Source organism: Tubulanus polymorphus, chromosome 10 (assembly GCF_964204645.1).
Source record: "Tubulanus polymorphus chromosome 10, tnTubPoly1.2, whole genome shotgun sequence".
NCBI classification, from domain to species: Eukaryota; Metazoa; Nemertea; class Palaeonemertea; order Tubulaniformes; family Tubulanidae; genus Tubulanus; species Tubulanus polymorphus.
Genome location: NC_134034.1, coordinates 3,736,222 through 3,756,269, shown reverse-complemented (window position 1 = coordinate 3,756,269; position 20,048 = coordinate 3,736,222). Strand labels below are relative to the sequence as shown.

The 20,048-nt window shown below is 40.0% G+C and overlaps 2 protein-coding genes across 2 annotated transcripts; both read right to left on the bottom strand.

Annotated features, from left to right (window-relative positions):
- Positions 1-1,211: 1,211 nt before the first annotated feature.
- On the bottom strand, positions 1,212-2,313 carry LOC141912241 (uncharacterized). Its single transcript, XM_074803463.1, has 3 exons — positions 2,304-2,313; positions 2,000-2,173; positions 1,212-1,414 (listed from the first exon to the last, which is right to left on the bottom strand). Exons 1-3 carry the CDS (start codon positions 2,311-2,313, stop codon positions 1,212-1,214), a joined length of 387 nt encoding a protein of 128 aa, XP_074659564.1.
- A 7,894-nt stretch (positions 2,314-10,207) lies between these two features.
- Positions 10,208-18,474, bottom strand: LOC141912097 (uncharacterized). Its single transcript, XM_074803307.1, has 8 exons — positions 18,335-18,474; positions 15,689-16,475; positions 14,706-14,851; positions 13,618-13,770; positions 12,710-12,769; positions 12,336-12,397; positions 11,953-12,064; positions 10,208-10,991 (listed from the first exon to the last, which is right to left on the bottom strand). The coding sequence occupies exons 2-8, from the start codon at positions 16,473-16,475 to the stop codon at positions 10,746-10,748; spliced, it is 1,566 nt and encodes a 521-aa protein (XP_074659408.1). The 5' UTR covers positions 18,335-18,474; the 3' UTR covers positions 10,208-10,745.
- Between the last annotated feature and the right edge of the window lie 1,574 nt (positions 18,475-20,048).

The following is a 20,048-nucleotide window of genomic DNA, read 5'->3' as shown; positions in this document are numbered from 1 at the left end:
AGTGACTGGTCGACTAGACGTTGTCGGTACAGATTGTCCGGGGCGGTAGGTTCAGGCCGCGGATTGTCTGGGTCGGTGCAGACTGTCCCGGAAAGAGGGTTCCGTCTGCAGATTGTCTTGGGGCGGTGTAGCAGGTCCGGGGATAAGAGGGTTCCGTGGGATTGTCTGGGTAGCGGGTGCAGAAAATGTCAAAGCCTAGACGAACAACCGAATAATTTTTCGAATTTTCAAATTAAAATAAATTTATTGAAAAGATTATACGTACATCAAATACAACGAACAACAACTTTATACAATACGTATAAATATGTATTGGAATTCATCGAATTTCGAAAGTTTATTTTTAGTACTAATCATTTTTGGAATTTTCGGCAAAGATACAAATCATAAACTAAACTACGCATCAATTCACGCATTCCATTAAACATGCAATAGCTGTACACTACGCGCGGAGCTATTCATTTATTACGTGAAGCGCTCGGGGACTGGGACGGGTAAGCGCACTGTGATATTCAATGTCCATGGCCGATTTGCGTTGAAGGTGGGTTATAAAAAATTCCAGATTTTGTGCGTACGTAATGAATGAATGGTCCCTGCATGGTTAAACGGCGACCTGAAACCACTAGACCAGTTAGACTCCGGGACCCGGTCCCACAGTTGTGAGTTAGAGTTTAATCAACCCCAAGTTAGAATCAGTTCATTTAACTCGTGAGTCAAATCTTAACCCAGTTTCACAGTTGTGAATAAGAATTAAACTCTGAGTAAAAGTAGATTCATTTTTGATTAGTTAACTCAGAGTTAAATCTTAACTCAGAACTGTGGAACTGGATCCAGCTGTGGAACTGGGTCCGGAGAGTTAAGATTTGACTCTGGGTTAACTCATTGAAAATGAACTAACTTTAGCTCAGAGTTAATTCTAACTCAGAACTGTGGAACAAGTCAAACCCGCTCAATCCGGATCAGCTTCATCCGGATGTTGATCAAATGGATCGAGATATTATTCATGTCACAATATTGCATCCCCGCTAATCCGGATTAAGCTGGTTTTACCGTAATTCGGATTTATCACGAACAGGATTAATTCCATTGGTCCTGACTGATCCGGATTAAGCCCCTAGTTCTACAGTCCCGAGTTGTTCAACTTCAAAACCAAAATGTACGTTCAAATTTCGAAAATGTTAATAAATCTACGGCTGAACCGGAAGCTTCGATTATGAACCAATCGAAACGAACGATACGAGCGACGTCAAAAGCATAGCGACGGTCGTCATAGTGACGACGGACGCGGAGTTACAGTTGTTGGCGTCGTCGCAGAGGCAGCGTTGACTGGACTGACCGGTCGAACCGACCGACGCCCTGTGACAACCATTGTCGGACGTGTCCGTCGTACACATTCTAACCACTCCCGAAACCGCTGAAACAGAAACAAGAAAAAAGATGAAGCAAGCTGAGGATAATAAAACGACGATACACGATTGATAAAACACTATTAATCCGTGTTATGACGATGATGTAGAGAGAATCCCGCCATGATAACGAAAAACAGTCCAAAAATGTTACTGGCGCTAGTACAGTCAACCCCCGATATACCGCCCCACATTTTGGCGGTATAGATGTGGCCCACATTTTGGCGGTATAGATGTGGCCCACATTTTGGTGGTATTCTAGCGTATGGCGGCCGTATATCGGGGGTAGACTGTACTAGCTCCAGTAACATTTGACAAGTAATACAAAACTTTCATGAGGTTTCGGCAAACTTATTTATTTTTGGCTGATGGAAATCCTTTCAAATTCAGAGCTTTGATGCAACAAAAAATGGATATGATTTAGAAAATCAGTGCACGTTTTTAACTGTTATGAAAACGCTTATAGATTCGGCAATTTACGTGTGCTTAATATCGAATTTATTTGTACGTGTAGATATATTTCGCTTTAATCGTCATACTAATTAAATGACCTCTCAAGAGTTTATCGGAGATAGATTAAAGTGTAAACTTACTGGTAGTCAGGCTGGTGTGGTACATTTGCACGAGTTTCGCGCATTTCTGGGCGGTCGAATTGCATTGCGTGACGAACTGCGACAAGTCGTCGAGCGAACCAGATTCGCAAACCTCTTCACCAGCGGCGAACGAGCTGCATTTGTAACACTCGCTCACTTTTATAGCGTCACACCCTGAAAACGGTCCACAGAAAAAAAGATGTTAGATTTCGTGTAAAATGGAACCACCCTCTCAAAGAATATTCACCAACGATCAGTCGTCCCCGAGATACCACAACCACCCAAGATTTTTCGAAATTTTTACCGATTTTCATGTTTTTTTTGGAAACACGATGATAAGTAGGCCTTATCCATTCTCAAATGATGTGCTCAGGTTTTATTGTTTGAGTTTAGGCTTATCGATAGGTTATTTAAGATCTGTCCTGTCTTAGGAAAGGGCTCCTATTCACGGTAGAGAAGTAGAACTGCCCATCCAAAAGCTCGGCACGGGCCTGCTCGTCCATTGCTAAATACGAAATCTTATCAAATCAAATTTTATTGATCGGGTCATACACATCATGGTAAAAACATACTGGCAAAGATCGGTAGATGAATAAATCGTCGGAAAGTTAGGCTATCTAAGTCCATGAAGGTATTTTTAGCAAAGCTAGCATTCCAATTGAATTTAACCATTCCGATTGAATTTAACTTAAGACATACATAGGGACTGAAGGCACTATCCCCACCTGGTGGGAGTGCACAGCACCGTACGGTACACATCACATTGCTATGGAAGCCCTGCTCCTTAACGCTTCGAGTTGATTGAAATGAAAAGATACCACAATATGTATTTTTCTTATTTGATTATATCCTGGATATGAATTCTTGAACTTGGCAATGCTGACTGATTTTTTTTTGGCCTACGCCTGAAAAACAGTGTAAACAAGAACACCGTTCTTGTCGATTTGGTCGTAGTCATATAAAATAAAATAGGAACACAATGCAGGTGAAATCTCCTCGGAGATTTAGGCCTAGCATTTTTGACTCCCGGCAGGTGAGGATAGATTTGGGTTAAGCCTACATTTACCTTGCCCCAACCGGGAAAACAACTAAAAAAGCCAGATCTGATGTTGATATACAATCGTACGGTACGATTGATTTAAATTGATTTAATGATAATGAGAGACTAATGTGTCAAAGAAGATATAAACCCACTGTCTACAACTCAAAAGAATTTAAAAACGTAGATATCATCGTCAGGTCACACACCTGACCATGATCTGTAGGGTGAGATCGAAACGTCCTGTATTTTATATATTTTATATTGTTCGAATAAAAGAATTTCTTGTTTTTTAAATTCTTTTAATTTGTAGATAACGGGTTTTTATCTTATTATCCGTTCACCACGTTTGAGGGTGGTTATCATTATAAGTGTATCACTTATAAACTATTCATCGAATTGTTGCTTTGATGTGATGAATTAGGCCTAAAGCAAACTAATTCGTAGAAAACTGTTTGATTTAAATTATCATACCTATCATTATACCTAGAAATATGCTTTATCTGAACTGTGTATTCAACATCTTAAACATCGTAAACTCTTTGCGTTCGTTTGTTAATAGGCCTATTCATGGATTTAGAAACGCGTTTTATATCATGACAATGTTCGCTTTTTGGTTTCAATTATAAAAGAATATGTGCAATAATTTTTTAATATCGAATGATCTAAAAATATGTTATATCTCAATATCATCTTGTATCATCTCGTCAGGACCCTGGGAATGGGATATATTCAACCATGGACTCTAAATAATTTTAGAGTCCATGATCTAACTCAAAACTCGACAAAAGTCTGACGGAAAAGCAAATATGATAGCACTGGTACAGCGATAAAGTTAGGCCTATGTACTTTTGTACTGATCATGAACAGGTTGATTCGAAATTGACTTCAGCTTATTCAAATGAATTTAACAATCAGCATACGGGCTCAGTTTTCTAACTGTACTAAGTTAGAGGCCTACCGGTACTTAGTTATGCGGGAATTTCCGATTTTGTGAAAATTATTGATTGGGAAACCAATGAGAACCAACAAACAGGCTGTGTGTACTGTGTACGAGGGCGAGTCCACAGTCTCACAGCCAGAACAGCCAACCCGCTTAGGTTAGCCAGCGCTGGACCTGTAAGCTTTGCAACTCAAATCAAATTGAGGACGAAAAACATTTCCTTCTCGACTGCACTGCTCTCTCAACAATCCGTACTAAACATCTCACCAACATCAATGATATTATCCCTTCTTTCTCAACCCTAAACCCTGATGAACAATTCGCCCTCCTCTTCTCTAATTATAACAATGATTCTGAAATAGGCAAAGTTGTATGTAACCTGGTAAATGATCTAGCTACCTTTCGTCACAACTCTAATTAAACACGAGATACCGCTTTACTCTGGGTTGACTGGACTATATTGATACACATGTATGTGTGTGTATATATGTGTATGTGGATGTATACGTATATTTATGTATATTTGTATGTGTGTATGTGTATGTATATGTATATATTCATTGTAAGTTTATATATAGGATGTAGTTAATAAATGTCTAATACTCTTATCCTACTCCATTCATGATACTGTATATATGTTTATAGCCTATTCTCTGTTACATTAATTATGTTAAAATTTCCTTCTAAACTGCTCCATTATTATTTTTGTTTTTTTTTCTATTCTCCATGTCTCTTGTTTGTCCTCTCCACTTTATTGAAAATGTCAATCCAATGATGTATACGTTGAACATTAAGGATCAATAAAGTTATTTTGAATTTGAATTTGTAAAAATGAATTCCCTGCGACGCTTTATTTAGGATTACCGGTAGCTTAATTATGCATATTGGGCCTAGGCCTAGGCATACTCGTGTGGGTCCCGCTATAAAAGAATAGCCCTAGCTAGGCCAAACTTATGATTATATAGTATTATGCCATGGGCCTACCATAGCTATAGTTAGTAGAGGTCTAAGAAAAAGTTTTATTTTCAGACGCGCGTCCCTTCTGCCCGCCGCCGTTCTGGCTTCTTATCTTCTTCAGCCTAAATAAATAAAAGCGCGTAGTGTCGATGACAAAATTGGTTGATTACCTCGAAAAACAAGAGGGATCGCTGCAAAGATGAGCAATAATTTCAGCGACATCGCTACAAACTCAGTAGTAGATTTAGTAGTATCGCTCACACGTTACAAACTGCGCATCGATTATTTCCGAAAAAAACCATAAATTCCGCCACACGGTGCACGTGTACTCGCTTACCGCATCCACGTTTGAGCACATTGCAGAGGCGCCACTCGCCTGTCTCAGTGCATTCAGTGTGTGACACGCGTTTATCTGAAATCACGTACGCGCTGATAAAAGAAACTCCTTTTACCTAGGCCCGAGGATCTTGGGAGGGTTCTGGTGGTTCGAGTGAACTCTCCCGCATATCGATGAAGTTCCAGCAGCCTTACTGAATGTCATTCAAAGAACTTGAGCATCGTTTTTTTTTTAATGACAATTATTTTCTACGCTTTTTTGTAAGTTCAAATACAGTCAACCCTCGATACCACCCTCCCATATACCACCACCCCTGCCTACTGCCAGGTTTTCTCAATGTGCATCTCTATACAAACTTAGTAAAACAACCTCGATATACCACCATACTCTCTATAGGCCTACCGCCAAAATCCCTCTGCACTGATGTGGGCGGTATATCGGGATTGACTGTAGGGTCCTCAGTAGAAACCCTCAGTAATACGATGATTTGACGGCTTTTTCTGATAGCAATTTCCTATAAAGACACTAGCTTAGTACGAAATCGTCAAACGAAACACCCGGTACGATTTAAAATCCGACGATCCCCCTATTCATTTCTTTGATATAAAACACGTTCATGGTCCATAATGAGTTCTTTTATTGAGAAATGTCTGCCTAGATATCGTCGAAAATAAACTGCGCAGTCCAGTAAACCGACAGCTTTGGAATTTGGCTCCATAGGGCCCCTGACCAAAAGTGACGAATCGATAGTTTATTCATACTCGTACAAATAGTACGGGACATAAAGCATTATGATAAACTATAATATGATACCAAATGAAAGATTTTTCAGCCAACATCGAAACAAGCATCGATACCAAACAGTCCTGGCATGAGATATCGCCAGCACGACGTGAGGTTTATACAATTTCATGGGATTATCAATGGACCAGGACCGACTCAGTTCACTGGTTTAATATCATACCCAGGAAGAAAGCCACTAAATATTTGGATGGATATATGAAAGCTGTGGGTACTGGAGTGTGTAATGGGTAGTGTAGTGTGATCTGTGTGCATTTGTGGCCAGCACACAGATCACATTGTTCATTGGGGTTTGGTCCAGGACTCGCAAGATTTTCAACAACACGGAAGTAACGTGTAATAAATGATGACTTGAATAAGCCTTTTTACAGTTTCCAGGCGCCATAACGCTGATTATTCTGGAAAGTATGCCCGTACATCATAGAGAAATGGGGATTGATCACGAAAATAGGTAAACTGACTGCGAGTTCCTACGAAGACGCTCACCGCTCAACGCAAGTTAGGATTTTTCGGGCTTTTTGTCTAAATTTATCATTCGTGGAACAATACGCAAAGAAATTAGCGCACGAGTCAACGACTGTCATTCCAATGGCTATCTTTCTGTAAACGAGGGTGCTTGCAAACCTCCCATTTGTCCATCCAATCATCGGCAAAAACTCATACCCTAACGACTTGACAAACTGTGAAGAGGCTTTCTCCAAAAAAATAAAGGATTCGCAGGTGAAAAATATCAAAACCAATAATAAAGCCATGCGCAGAACTCTGAATTCGTTCGAGGACCGAGTCGTCGTGTCACTAATTTTGGAACGACGTATCCTCTGAAAAAGTAAAACTAAAATCAAAATCGAGTTTAGGAATATCAGTGAAAACATAGGGATGATAATCGTAAAAGTTGTTCCAATAAAATCGGACATTGTATATTCCCAATTGAAGAGAATTGAAGTTTTAGTGTAATATTTGAGCAGTTCAAATCGCATAACCGTATAAAGGCGGCTATCTTTGCAGAAAAAGGCTCCAAATCTCGTTTTAGGGAAAAAATATGGCAAGTAAAATGCGAAAGATACGACGTTGATGAATCCTAGCGCAGAATTGACAACTTTTCTCGTCCAAAACCTCCGCGATTGTAAAGGGAAAACAACAATGACGAATCGTTCGATGCTGATCAACATGACGACCCAGTTCCGAATACATTGCAGCATATAGAATAACGCCCTGAATACGTAGATGTATTCCCAACCGAAATGCCAGTCATCCATATGGAATACAACACGACCTACAGCGATATAGACGTGGATCGTTCTCAGGGGATACAGTATGAACACGGTTAAGGAGTACATGAGATCGGAAGACGCGAGCGCGTTTATGAGATAGTAGCTTTCCTTACTTTTCAAACTAATCAATACGTAAATGGTAAAACTGTTGAGAAGAATTCCGCAGAATGATACAGGTCCGTAGAGGAAAAGATAGATAAATACGCTGAATTTATAATCCCATCGATACGGCTGCCTCAGCCAGATTTGACACTGGTCAGCGATCAAAGACGTGGTTGATATTGACGCGGTGCTGTTCATCATATATTCAAGCAGCCATACTTGGTCGTATAACGCGAAAACAGCTTATCTGTCTATCTGCCTCCGGCGCAGCACGTTTGGTCTACTCTATACACGTAGTACGTCAAACTATACATTGCATACCAGGTAATTTCCAAACTAAAGTAATAATCTAAGATCAGGTGATGTAGTTGCATGTATTCTCAATCGATTCGGCAACATGATAGAATTGCCACAATCTTCATCATTTTCTCGCTCAAGAATTTCAACTTGGCTTCGTATAGATCATCGAAATATGTGTACCCCTGAGAGTAATTCACCATGTATTTTGCCATGATTCCCACCTGACGGCCGTTGTGGGTATCATCAACTTGATGCGTGATAGAAACTGCGCATGATAGTAGTACGGTTTAGTATAGCTTAGACCGTCCACTGGCTTACGGTGTTAGATTAAGGTGCATTTCAATAAGCCTTTTTACAGTTTCCAGGCGCCATTTTTTTGGGTACCCGCCGGGTCAGCATTGTTGAAATTTTTGTCCCTATTTTTCTCCGGTTTAATTTTTTTATTTCGTTCATATCTCTGGATTTGATTAAGATAGAAACAAAGTTAAAATATCGATGAACTCGGCTGATAATAAACTTTTTTATGATATCACTCATTTGTTAAGTTAATGCAACAATGCGCACTGGTGAAGTTATAAACATTGATATCGTCTTCCCGATAATTCAACTTGAATTATTGCTCATCTCATTCAAAAGTTCGTAATTCTTACAAATTTTAATCTACATTTTTGAAATTTTCAGGATCAATAGCCATCTATATGTGGTCCTATATACCTTTTACCGTTTTCAATTATCCGTATTAGTTTTTAAGTAGTTGCGAGTCAAACTTCCAAAACACGTTTTCTAGAGTATCATGTTTGCATATTTATATCAAGAAATTTGACAATTCAACCGGTCCTACTTTGTTAAAATCAAAATTTTCAGTAACTATGGAAACAAGGGCATCTAGTTATTTGAAAAAATGGTAAATAGAGATATATTTCTTGTAACACAGGGACAGACTACGGGTTTGGAGGGTCGGTAGTCCGGACCCACGCAATCATCGTTTTCTTGCGTATATTTTTGTGTATTACATCTTAATTGGTATACCATAGAAAAATCGACTTCACACGTAGTCGCGCCATCTAGCGTGTGCCGCCGCCAATAGATATGTGCTTCTCTGGGGTGAGATTTAGACGATACCTTTCGAAGCGAGATAAGAATTAAACTCTTTTTCGTTTAACTTGAGACTTTTATTTCCCTTTATTTCTCAATTTTAGAATCGACGATAAAAATACATTAGACGCGACCGACTGTAGCAATTATACGTATTTTTACAAAAAAAAAATGAAATATCACTCGCGTCTCTCTGTATACACCCGTGAAACCTGTACACCCATTGTAGTGATTCCATCACGTGATCGACGTCATATATACGGACAATAAATAGATGAGAGATGGCGGGGCCAGCTTCAACTAACGAATCGATTTCATATCTTCGATAATCTTGAATCGATTGAGATTTAATCTTTTTGTGACTGAGCCCTAATCCCCAAAATGCGTCAAAATCATCTGGATTATTGTCGCGTAAAAACTATAACGTATAAACTACGCATACATATATTATGACGTCACGTACAATGGATCTATCAGCGGAGGAAAAACGTTTGGAAAAAATGACAAAAAAAGAAGCTGCGTTAAAACGACGTTATATATTTACATTCTTGAATATGTACACACGGGGACCGTTTCAAAAAACCGTTTAAGCATCGCCATCATCATCAGAATTGTGTACGACTATCTAATATAATATGTACGATGTATTTCTATGAAACGGCCCCTGTTTCCACCACAGTCCCGAGTTAATCCTCTCTTTGGAGTTAAATTCTATTCGAATTGTTTCAATTTGAATTTAATCTACGTAATTCAGAACTGTGGAATTCGGTCGTGCATCATATAAACATAGACGATCCCGCCTCGTGAGAATATTCCTTGAGAGAAATATATTTCATTTGTGAAACGGAATTTTTTGGGGGGTTTTTCTGCTGTACATAATTTTTAATTAGAAATTTCTCGATTTCTGGAATGATCTCTTTGTATGATCACATCAAGCGCAAGGATCCAGCAGTTCTCGGTTCCCGTTTAAGAAGCTAGTCAAACTTTGCCAACAACTGTGTGGAACTGGATCCCAACTATTGGCAAAGTTTGGGCCCATGCGCTTATGTTTTTTACTACGGCCTGTTGGTTACAGTACTCCATCCCTTGAAAATAGAATTGCATGTAACGCATGTATTCGGGAATTATCATATTGTATGTATGGATTATGAATAAGATGAATAAGTATATACGCTATTATGGCTGTGCTATTCGTACCAGCTACTGCTGCTGTAAGTAAAAGGTGATTCGACATCTCCGTCGAGGATGTAGTAATGGTTTAGCTCAAAACCTATTTGAGATCTTCAACCGACTGAACATAGCGCTGTGCTATCACCATCTATGAACCCAACCCCCTTCCCGCCCAAAAAAAATTAAAATTTTGACGTTTGTATCTGAACACTAGAACCGAGGATGGTCTCTTTGGAGTCAGTAACTACTCCAGGTACGGTAATCATGTTTTGTTCAATGGGGAACCTATAACAATGCTGTGGCAATAAATGATTCCTTTTGTGGCAAGTGTCACCAGGTGTCACCACCGTAGACGGTAAGACATCAACTACTGCGTTAATAGAGGAATTTGATTGTGACAAGACAGTGAGGATCCACCAGGTGTCACTAGCGAAGGGGAGGTCATTAATCACAGCGGCAATAGAGGATTTCACTTGTGAGTGGGGATCCACTAGGTGTCACAAATGTGCAATTGGAAATCAACTACTGCAAACTATTGAAAAGGTGCATCTTATATCTTTTTCAAGGCTGGTTTGATAATATCATAATGAATTATATTGATGTTTAGAGTAGACAGTTTAGAAATCCTGTTTAAATTTCAAAAATCCTAAAAATGACTGTTATTCACGCAATCTAGTATCAGGCATGGCTGGTGTTATGGTTCCCCATTGCTGAAAGCGTTTTTCACTACACTACGTCGTCTCGTGGGCGACTAAACCCCGAACTTCGGAATAATCGACGAAGTCTCGTTTGTATTGACGATGTCGTTTCACTCGTCGGACTAAAGCTAGTATTATGATGATAATGGCGCTACAGCCGACGACCCCGGCTAAAATCACCCCGACGACCACCCGTTTATCCGTCGCGAAATGCGCCGTTATGTAGTGAATGTAGAAGTTCTTCTTTTTCTTTTCTTTTTCCTCGGCAGTTTTTCGTCTCTGTAAAATAATGATGAAAATACAGAAACTCTTCGTCCGAAGCAGTTTAAACCATCGGTCTCTCCATAAATAGATGTTTAAACATCTCTAGCCATTGAGCACAGACGAACCTCGCAGCCCGAACCTTTTACAATTACGCCATAATAATAATGAATAATAATAAATGTCATTTACGTATATAGCACAGGTATCCTAAAAACGGAGTCCAGTACAAATATGCTCCAAATTGGTATTATTACCCGCAGCCTATTACTATGTATCAGTCACCTCTCCCTGGGGAGAAGAAACGCCCGAGCAGCTGCTAGGGGCTCAGGAGCCATGGCTTCATAATTGTGATATGATCGTGATCCAACCACACCTTCGTTCAGGGATTCGAAACCCTGATTTACGAGGATCCTTTTTACGTGGTCTCTTCCTCCCAAGAAAACTAGACCTTAAGCCGGGCGTAGGTCGGCCTTGCGACGGCTTGCGACTCACTGCGAGGCGACTCACTGCGACCGCCAGCGACGATCGCGTCTCAACGACCAACCGACCTACGCTACCTTGCGACTGCCAGCGACGGGTTGCGACTGGCAGCGACGCCAGTCGCAATGAGTCGCACATGTTCTACTTTCTGCGACGCGACGCGACCGTCGCAACCGATCTACGCGCTCTTGCGGCTGGGAGCAACTAATCGCACACAGTCGCTGACAATCGTGTCGCAACCGACTTACGCCCCCACTTGTGACGCAACGCGACGATCGCGTCGCGTCGCAAGGTCGACCTACGCCCGGCTTTAAGCATCCTGATTCTTCCTCATGTACTTTTTTTCAACTAACTCGCTGTATATTCTGGGATTGTTTGTTGGGCTGGGATTTGGCTGTCTGCACAAATCATCAATAAGGCCGGAATTACGTTAGCGGGCTCTCATCGTCTGTAACGACCTAAATCTTGCTACCATCATACCGCCTTAAATACTTACCGTAACGTCGGGATCCTCTATGATGTCTGACTCGGTGCAACCGGATTTCGGTATTTCACAAGCGCGCATTATTTCATTGTAATAAATGAAAAACCAAGACCACTGAGGAAACCTAAAATATCGAGAACAAATTTGTGTTTAAAAGAAAAAATGTCAAAATCGTTTCAAGGACCACCGCCGGCCAGAATCACGGCGTGTATTCTACGGGTGAGAGGAACCGCCAAATCACTAAGTATTCGATGACGCGTTTGGTGATAATTTGGTTTGGGAACCTCGGTGATTGTTGCGCCATCTGGTGTACGCTACCCGTTCCTCATCGAGCGAATACCCGGGTAAAACTGGAATCGAATGTTTCAAACTGTGGACGGGGATTTCAAACTTACATTCTCAAGGCTGACCAGTGCGACCCGCAAAGCTGCGCCAAACAGGCCATTTTACCGAAATACTGAAAATAAATAGAACTGCTAGAACGAAATTCAATTCAGATTGCAACATTGCATTTGAGAGTTCATCAGGTGCACTAGCCTTCCCTACAATTCCTTCTGCATTTCAATAGATCCATTCAAATTTAATTAGGTTCAGAATTAAGCAAATATGAACTTGAAATCAGTTTTCTAGATCAAAGTCACGCTAGGAAAGTTGATTATATTCTACATCTACTTTTCCTCTGTAGCGTCCACATTAGCTAAAATAATTAATTTCCAACACTGCTAAACTAGGTTCTGGAAGTAGGCCTTATAGAATTATATGCACTTACCACACGACAAGCGTTCATTTTACAAACGTTCTTTCCCATCTTAGGATAATCGCATAAACCCTGGAATACGAAAAGCTTAATTAATGATAAAGATATACCGTGCATAGAAAGGAGAGGCGTCCAAAAAGGGCCCCATACAATTACAATTACAATTAGTTTATTGCTCCATAAAAATTTACATTTGCAAAGAGCACAAAAAACAAGTTCATACATTGTACACGTATCCATGCAGTTTACAGAATTCATACAAACACGGTTTAAATGAGAAGAAATACATGAATACTTATCAATCAACAATAGCTTATGGCGGGCATTGAACAGTACATATTTAATATGAGTTAGAGAAACTTTGATCCTTGCTGTATAAAGCGAGACAGGTTACAGAGCTGTTTGCCCTTAGAATTTAATAATTGTATCAGTTTGAAGGCACTTGGTCTTATTCTAAAATATGGTTTAATGAACCGGGTGCGAAGATTCTGAAGGAAAGGGCATTCTAGAACAAAGTGATACTCATCCCCAATGACTCTCATACTTATATCTAGAAAACTAATGTCTGTTTGCAAATACATGACATCATTTTAGAGGCGGGGGTGTCACGGGAAAGAAATCATAGTTTATTTATCATAGTTAGATTTTTCATTAAGCGCGTTGCTATGGCCCTCACGCTGATTTGTGAGGTCGGATGAAAAAAATTTCAACTAATATTTGCAAATTAGGGAAAAGACTTTCTATCTTAAGGAAAACATCTTCGAAATCATTCATTCGTTCTAACTCTGCATAAGGTCTATAAAGAATAAGGTACATTTTCTGTGATTCTACCAGAGCAATGACTATAGTCTAAAAAGCATACAAAACCAATTTGCGCGGTCGGTTTTGTCGGAAAGGCGATAAATCCGACGACGACTTACCTTCATTTCGATCGGCAATTCTCTCATCAAATTAGCGAGGTCCATATTCATCATATAGATGGCGCTGGCGGCACAAACTAGGTCTGGTTCGTTTTTCATGGCGAACGCCATGTCACACATCAACTCAGTGGCCTCAACCATGTAGACACGTGACTAGAACAACGAGGAATTTACTTGAAAGTACCGGTATATATAGTATTGTTATATCTCAGTTCCATACGTATCGATTAAGTTTACAGTTCATAGGATTAATATCAATAATAATAATAATAATAATAATGATTGGCATTTAAAATAGTGCAGGCATCCTAACCAGAGTGAATTCAGATACGCTCCAAATCTGGTATTATTACCCCCAGCCTATAACTCTATTCCATGTATCAGTCATCTCGCCCAGGGGAGAAGTAACATCCGAGCAGCTACTAAGCGCTCAGGGGACCGGTTCCATAGTGAGCGCTTAGACTTTAGACCGGTCTAAGACAAACTTAGTTCTATAGCCAATCTTACAACTTAAGACCAGTCTTAAGTTTTAAGACCACTTTGGTCTTAAGTCTTAACTATGGAACCGGCCCCAGGAGTCATCTATGAGGCCAGGTACCCATTTACTCCTGGGTGGAGAGAGGCAATGAGCATAATTGTCTTGCCCGAGTTCAAACGCTAGCTGAGTCAGGTTTTGATTTAGAATTATGGAACAACTCGAGTATATACATGTTATACTTCACCCAGGGAGAAACTAGATAATTGGAAGGTTGGTAGTAAAGCAGTTGGTATAGCTATGTGTAACTAGATAATTGGAAGTTTGGTAGTAAAGGAGTTGGTATAGCTAGGTGTCCGATCGGTAGTTGTGACCAGCACACAGATCATAACGATCATTGTCAATGTTGAGGGAGAGTAAACGCAAGATGACTCGTACGCCTGAACCACCGACTGTTGCAACATCAAATACTGAGGTTCTTGGTGAAATGCACATTACAAAGAGGCCATATTGGATATCGGACCAAAATGGTTCGTTTTCTAACCAAACCTTTTTCACGCAAACCAAGCACGATCCAAAATTGCCGATAAAAGATAGCTCTTGAGAAACTTACGGCGGAAGTACATCCGGTCTTCTGCGTCACCTGACGTAGGCATTGTTGAAGCGGGCAAACTTGAGCTCCATAGTTACCGTTCGTCCACCTGACGGCCATGTTGTAGGCTACAACTTTCATCTGTTGACTTGGAATACACCATTTACCTGTTGTATATATATATATATATATATATATATATATATATATATATATATATATATATATATATATATATATATATATATATATATATATATATATATATATATATATATATATATATATATATATATATATATATATATATATATATATATATATATATTTCATTTCCACTAAATATTACAATATATCATTATACATTATAAAAATGAAGTTAAATGAAATATTTTAATATTAAGCAGGGGAGACTTGAAGAAGCCAGTTAAGACTGATATCAAACGTACAAGTCCCCCAAAATTGTATTGTATTGAAGTTTTAAATATATTCAGTTTGCATTTGCTACCGGCGGCTGATTCGAGATTAGAAAACTAAAAGCTGTAATCGGTGGAATAAATCATTCATCTTTTTTGAAATATCAAATTTTCATTTTCCCGCCTTGCAAACTTCCAGTAAAATATCGTTTTCTCGAGTGAAATATACGATACACGATAGTTCCAGTTGGATTTCGGAGACGGTGAAAATTCGTCTGACTTGAGAGTGATATTCGAGTTAGAGGATAGACATCAGAATTCAATCATGTTATACTTTATAGTGTTACAAAAACATACGAGTCGAACGTTTGAGTTTATCGGTTCCGACTTAAGCGGAATCTACTGTATAACATCAGTATTTCCATTTTTTTAAACTTTTAATTACTTATCTTTTTGTTCACACAAAAAAGACTTTCACGAAATTGAAAATGAAATGATTTATTCACCAGGTACTATATGATACGTATTCACGGGCCGTGAAAATTATTTTCGGGCTAGATATTCGGTTCAAAATGTGGGTTTGTTTACCTTCGGTGCAGTTTGTCCAAAAGCTACACAAAGTCTTATCGCAGACGGATTGTAACAGACCCATATACTGGATATTATGCATCTGCATCTGAACGATCTGGTACGGCATCACGCATAACTTGTCGATTACGAAATCGTGTTTCGTGCAATCCGATGACGTCACGTTAGGTAGATTCCCATTGATGGAGTTCTGAAATCCGACAACCGGACTCGAAGCCGCCGTGGAGGTTAAAGTCGGGCTCGTAGAGAACGCTGGCTGACTGGTTGTAGAGGGTAGTGTCGTCGGTTCAGTAGTATGAAACCAGTAAGTGGGTGACGATGTCGGCGGACTGGTTTCAGCAGCAGACTGAGTCGCCGCGGTTGTGATCGTCTGGTTTTGTTCGATATTGGCCAAAATCTCATTCAATACGTCATCTACGTTCGGTTTAGAACCGCGATGTTCACTGTCAATCCGATTGTTCTCAGCCGATTTCGATCCTGCCGGGGCTGGCGTTCCCTTCTTACCGCCAGGGGGCACCGCTGGTGTAGAGTAACTAGCCAGTAGTCCGTTGACGATCATCTCCAATATTCCGGCATTGGCTTTGATATTACTACCGGAACTACGCTCTCGGCGACTGCGCAGATTCGCGTCGGCAGAAAATGAAAATACTGATTGATAAGTAACCACGGCAATCGATATGAACAATACAAGCCCGATAACACTGTAGGCGGCAGCACGGATCGAGCGGCGTCGTCTGCGGGTGGCTTCCGTCAAAGAACGACCGGTCAAATGGTGGCGATCATCCATCTAGAAACAAAAAAACTAACTTGAAAGTTTATTGATGCCGTGTGGCTTAATATCGTCAACAATAACCAATATAATATTAATTTCAGCATGAATGAAGATATTTTGGATTTGTCTATCGATAATTGAATCGAATTGAATTGACCGGCAACCGCTCTAGCCTCGATGCTAAATTGAGTGCACATTCTCTCAAAAATGATTATCAAAATTTATCCCAAAATAGATACGAGTTATGAAATGTATTGATTACAAAATAAACGCCAAAACTGACAATGGGGTACCCGCAGCGTTACTGTGGCAATCGAGGATTCTACTTATGGCAGGCGAGGATCCGCCAACTTTGCTAGTCGTCCGCATTCGATTTCTTCTACATTTCAATTTAATCTGAATGAACTTCTCTCTTAAATTAATCAATTATTTACGAAGACTATATCCGAATCTGATATGAGGAATCAAAGTCTTGTATATTTGGTGGGTGCTGTTATGGTATATGATGGATCGGGAGTCTAATTTTGACAACGGAAGACCTACTGCTCGTCGCGCCATCTGGTGGAACAGCTGGTGTTGCGGGTTCCACATTGTTATCTTAAAACGCCAATATTGATGACGTAGTTCACGTCGACTCACACAAGACCCCTTAAACGCGTAATGTACATTATTTACTAAAATTTAGTTCGTTCATCCACCACCAAAAATCCACAAATCAGTCAGAGCGCGTCATTTTGGCCGTCGGGTGTTACAAAAGCGGCTAACTGCAGAGTGAAATGTCACAGGTTCACGCGTGATAATGGCCAACTGATCAGTTAACCACTCAACATCTCTTCCACTGCCACAGATACCTCTTTCCGCCATTCCTCTCACTTGACGGCCAATATGACGCGCCATGTCGACTGTATACGTATTAGAAGTCTAGATTACAGTCTCGGAGACACGGGGTTATATATAACACGTGTTGCACGGTGAAATGTATACATCACTGGCACGCGAGGTTCAATAAGACTGCGACAACAGCTGCAGCGGTTATCGGTGTGTTGGGTATAAAGAGAAATCTATAGATTGGGCTCCAGTTGCGCGGAGTTGAATTATATCGTTATAACTTCTATGTTGACGCAGCTAGCTTCAGTGTGTGCACAAATCGCTGGGGTACCACAGTTTTTACAGCCCTAGACCATCACATAGGCTGATTGAAGTCATAGAAATTAATTTACGCAGTCCCTCGAAATAGATAGCGGTAATTTCCTGTGATATTTCAAGACGCACCCGGATCCGAAGTCCTGACCCAGTTTCTAGACTAGTTTCAAAATCAAAAATTGTTAGAAACACTTATTTGTGACAGATTTTCCTCTGAATTCACGTTCAGCTAGCCTATATAGAGGGACATTTTGAATAGTGGAACCAGAGGCCAGCTTGCAAGCCCAAAGATGCCAGAACTACGAGGGCCCTGGTCTATACCAGAACGGTACCCGAGACTAGTTGGAAAAATTTCAATCCTGGATTGAATATTTAGATTTCAAAAAATTATTGTTTAATAAATTTCCGATGTACGTGTAGTACTAATTGACCCTATACTCTGATGAGCCTCTTATGTTGATGAAAGCCTATCTATCACCCCAGCTTCATCCCAGCTTCATATTGAGAAGAGACTCCAATTAGTGGACTAAACTGATCACCTAGGATTGTAGACGTTTTTAAGTCTAAAACACAAGCCATGCCTGGTCTTATTGTAAATCGTTGCGACTGTGGAACCGGCCCAGGACAGACTCAACGAAACCTAGCCTTTCTAACGATTAAAAATCGTACATGTTTATACAGAAACGAAACCAGTTATTTTGATAGAGATGTTTTAAATATGCTTTACATACCTTGAGGTTTTACAGTAAGGATCTGGAACTATCTACTAGCTATATGTGTTGAAATATGTACGTATATAAATCTATGATGTCATCGTAACTTTGTGCGCAGCCGTCGTTTATATTGTTGAAACTCTCTCTCTCTCGCTCCTGTTTTCTGCGTCGCTGATTGTTCAACTGAAATATTGAAATATCGACCAAACGACATCTGTTGAAACCGGCGGTGCCGCCTGGACACGTGATCGCTTAGCGGTTTTCTCCGCCGGTCAGAATACCTAAAATAGGTAATATTCAAGTCTCGTTTCTCCTCGCAGCGTGATGCCGTGCCTATATTGGGGGAGGCGTCATTGAATTTTATTGCCAACTCTGGATAAGTCAAGGGGCTGCGCTTAACCTAGTCTGTTCGTGCCGTCCTTGATTCGTGTTTAGGTACAGCTCTTTACCACTTCTGTTGATGATACCGATGTCAACACTGGCGCCCGCCAATTGAGTCAAAATTTGCTTGGACTCAAAAGCACGTTTTTTTGAAAATTTGAATCTCGGAACGTCCCTGGTATAGAGGCCTGCTGAGTTTACGGGTTCCAGTTGCTATTTTGGATCGCTGAACCTATATAGGCAAAATGGTAATTTTGAGAATATTGATATAAATGGTGATACTCCGCACAGTGCAGTCCAGTGCAGGTAGTTCATCTCAGCCTGGCTGGAATCCCAATACGACGGTGGGCAGCGGGCTAAGCGAGGCGCATCAACGAAGTAAAATCCTTCGAATTCATTAAATATTGGTATCCAATATACATCACTTCTGAATAAGTTTTCGAATTCATATATCATCATCCAATACATCACTTCTAGATAAGTTGTCGGAAAATATACCGAAATCCACTTCATTTGTTCTTGATCAAGTGTTCCTTAATATCGTACCGCCACAGGGGGCGGTTGCATAGTCATGGCTTAGACTTAAGACGAGTCTAAGACCAACAGTTCTATAACCAATCCAACAATTTAAGACCAGTCTCAAGATTTAAGACCACTTAAGTCACGACTGTGCAACTGGCCCCTCATGGTTAACACATGATATTTGTTACTGGTCAACAACGCTATCTTTCGGCTTTGCGAGAGTGCATCTTTGTATTGTGCAGTTGTATATATAGTATTGTAAATAGTTGATGTATTATATATTTTGTTACGTTTTCATTCTCTAAATTTTAATCACTTCAGTGTTATTTTGTAAATATTTGTATATACATGTTGTATTTTAGTGTATTGTATTATCGTGTTTATTTGGGTATGTGTAGTTCTGGTGGTGATGATGTTTGGTGCCCGGACATAGGCAAATGTTGATTAATAAAATTCTATTTTATTTCATTTTATTTCCCGCTGTCCTAGTAACGTTTATTTGAGGAAAGCAGCGTTGGATAACATCGCAGAGAATTGATTAGTTCCAGCGTGGACTAGAGTATGCCTATCGATGCCTTTTTGGATATCAAAGTGCCCTTTCGGGATATGACAATTTCTTCGAAATTGGCACCCCAGTGAAGTTCAATACTTGTTCCTTGTCCCGTTACTTATTGAGAATTCATCTCCCAATAAGGAACAAGTAACAAGTAACTTGTTCCTTATTCAGATTTTCTCGTTACTTATTGAGAATTCATCTCCCAATAAGGAACAAGGAACAAGTAACTTGTTCCTTATTCAGATTTTCTCGTTACTTATTACAAGTAACTTG

What these genes read in the sequence shown, in the direction of transcription:
- LOC141912241 (XM_074803463.1), bottom strand. An exon ending in CCACACCAGCCTGACTACCA is followed by an intron (nt 1,415 to 1,999) that starts GTAAGTTTACAC and finishes TTTCTGTTTCAG; the next exon opens with CGGTTTCGGGAGTGGTTAGA.
- LOC141912097 (XM_074803307.1), bottom strand. Translation starts at nt 16,475, where the DNA reads ATGGATGATCGCCACCATTTGACCGGTCGTTCTTTGACGGAAGCCACC. An exon ending in AAATGAACGCTTGTCGTGTG is followed by an intron (nt 12,398 to 12,709) that starts GTAAGTGCATAT and finishes ATTTATTTTCAG; the next exon opens with TATTTCGGTAAAATGGCCTG. An exon ending in TAGAGGATCCCGACGTTACG is followed by an intron (nt 10,992 to 11,952) that starts GTAAGTATTTAA and finishes ATTATTTTACAG; the next exon opens with AGACGAAAAACTGCCGAGGA.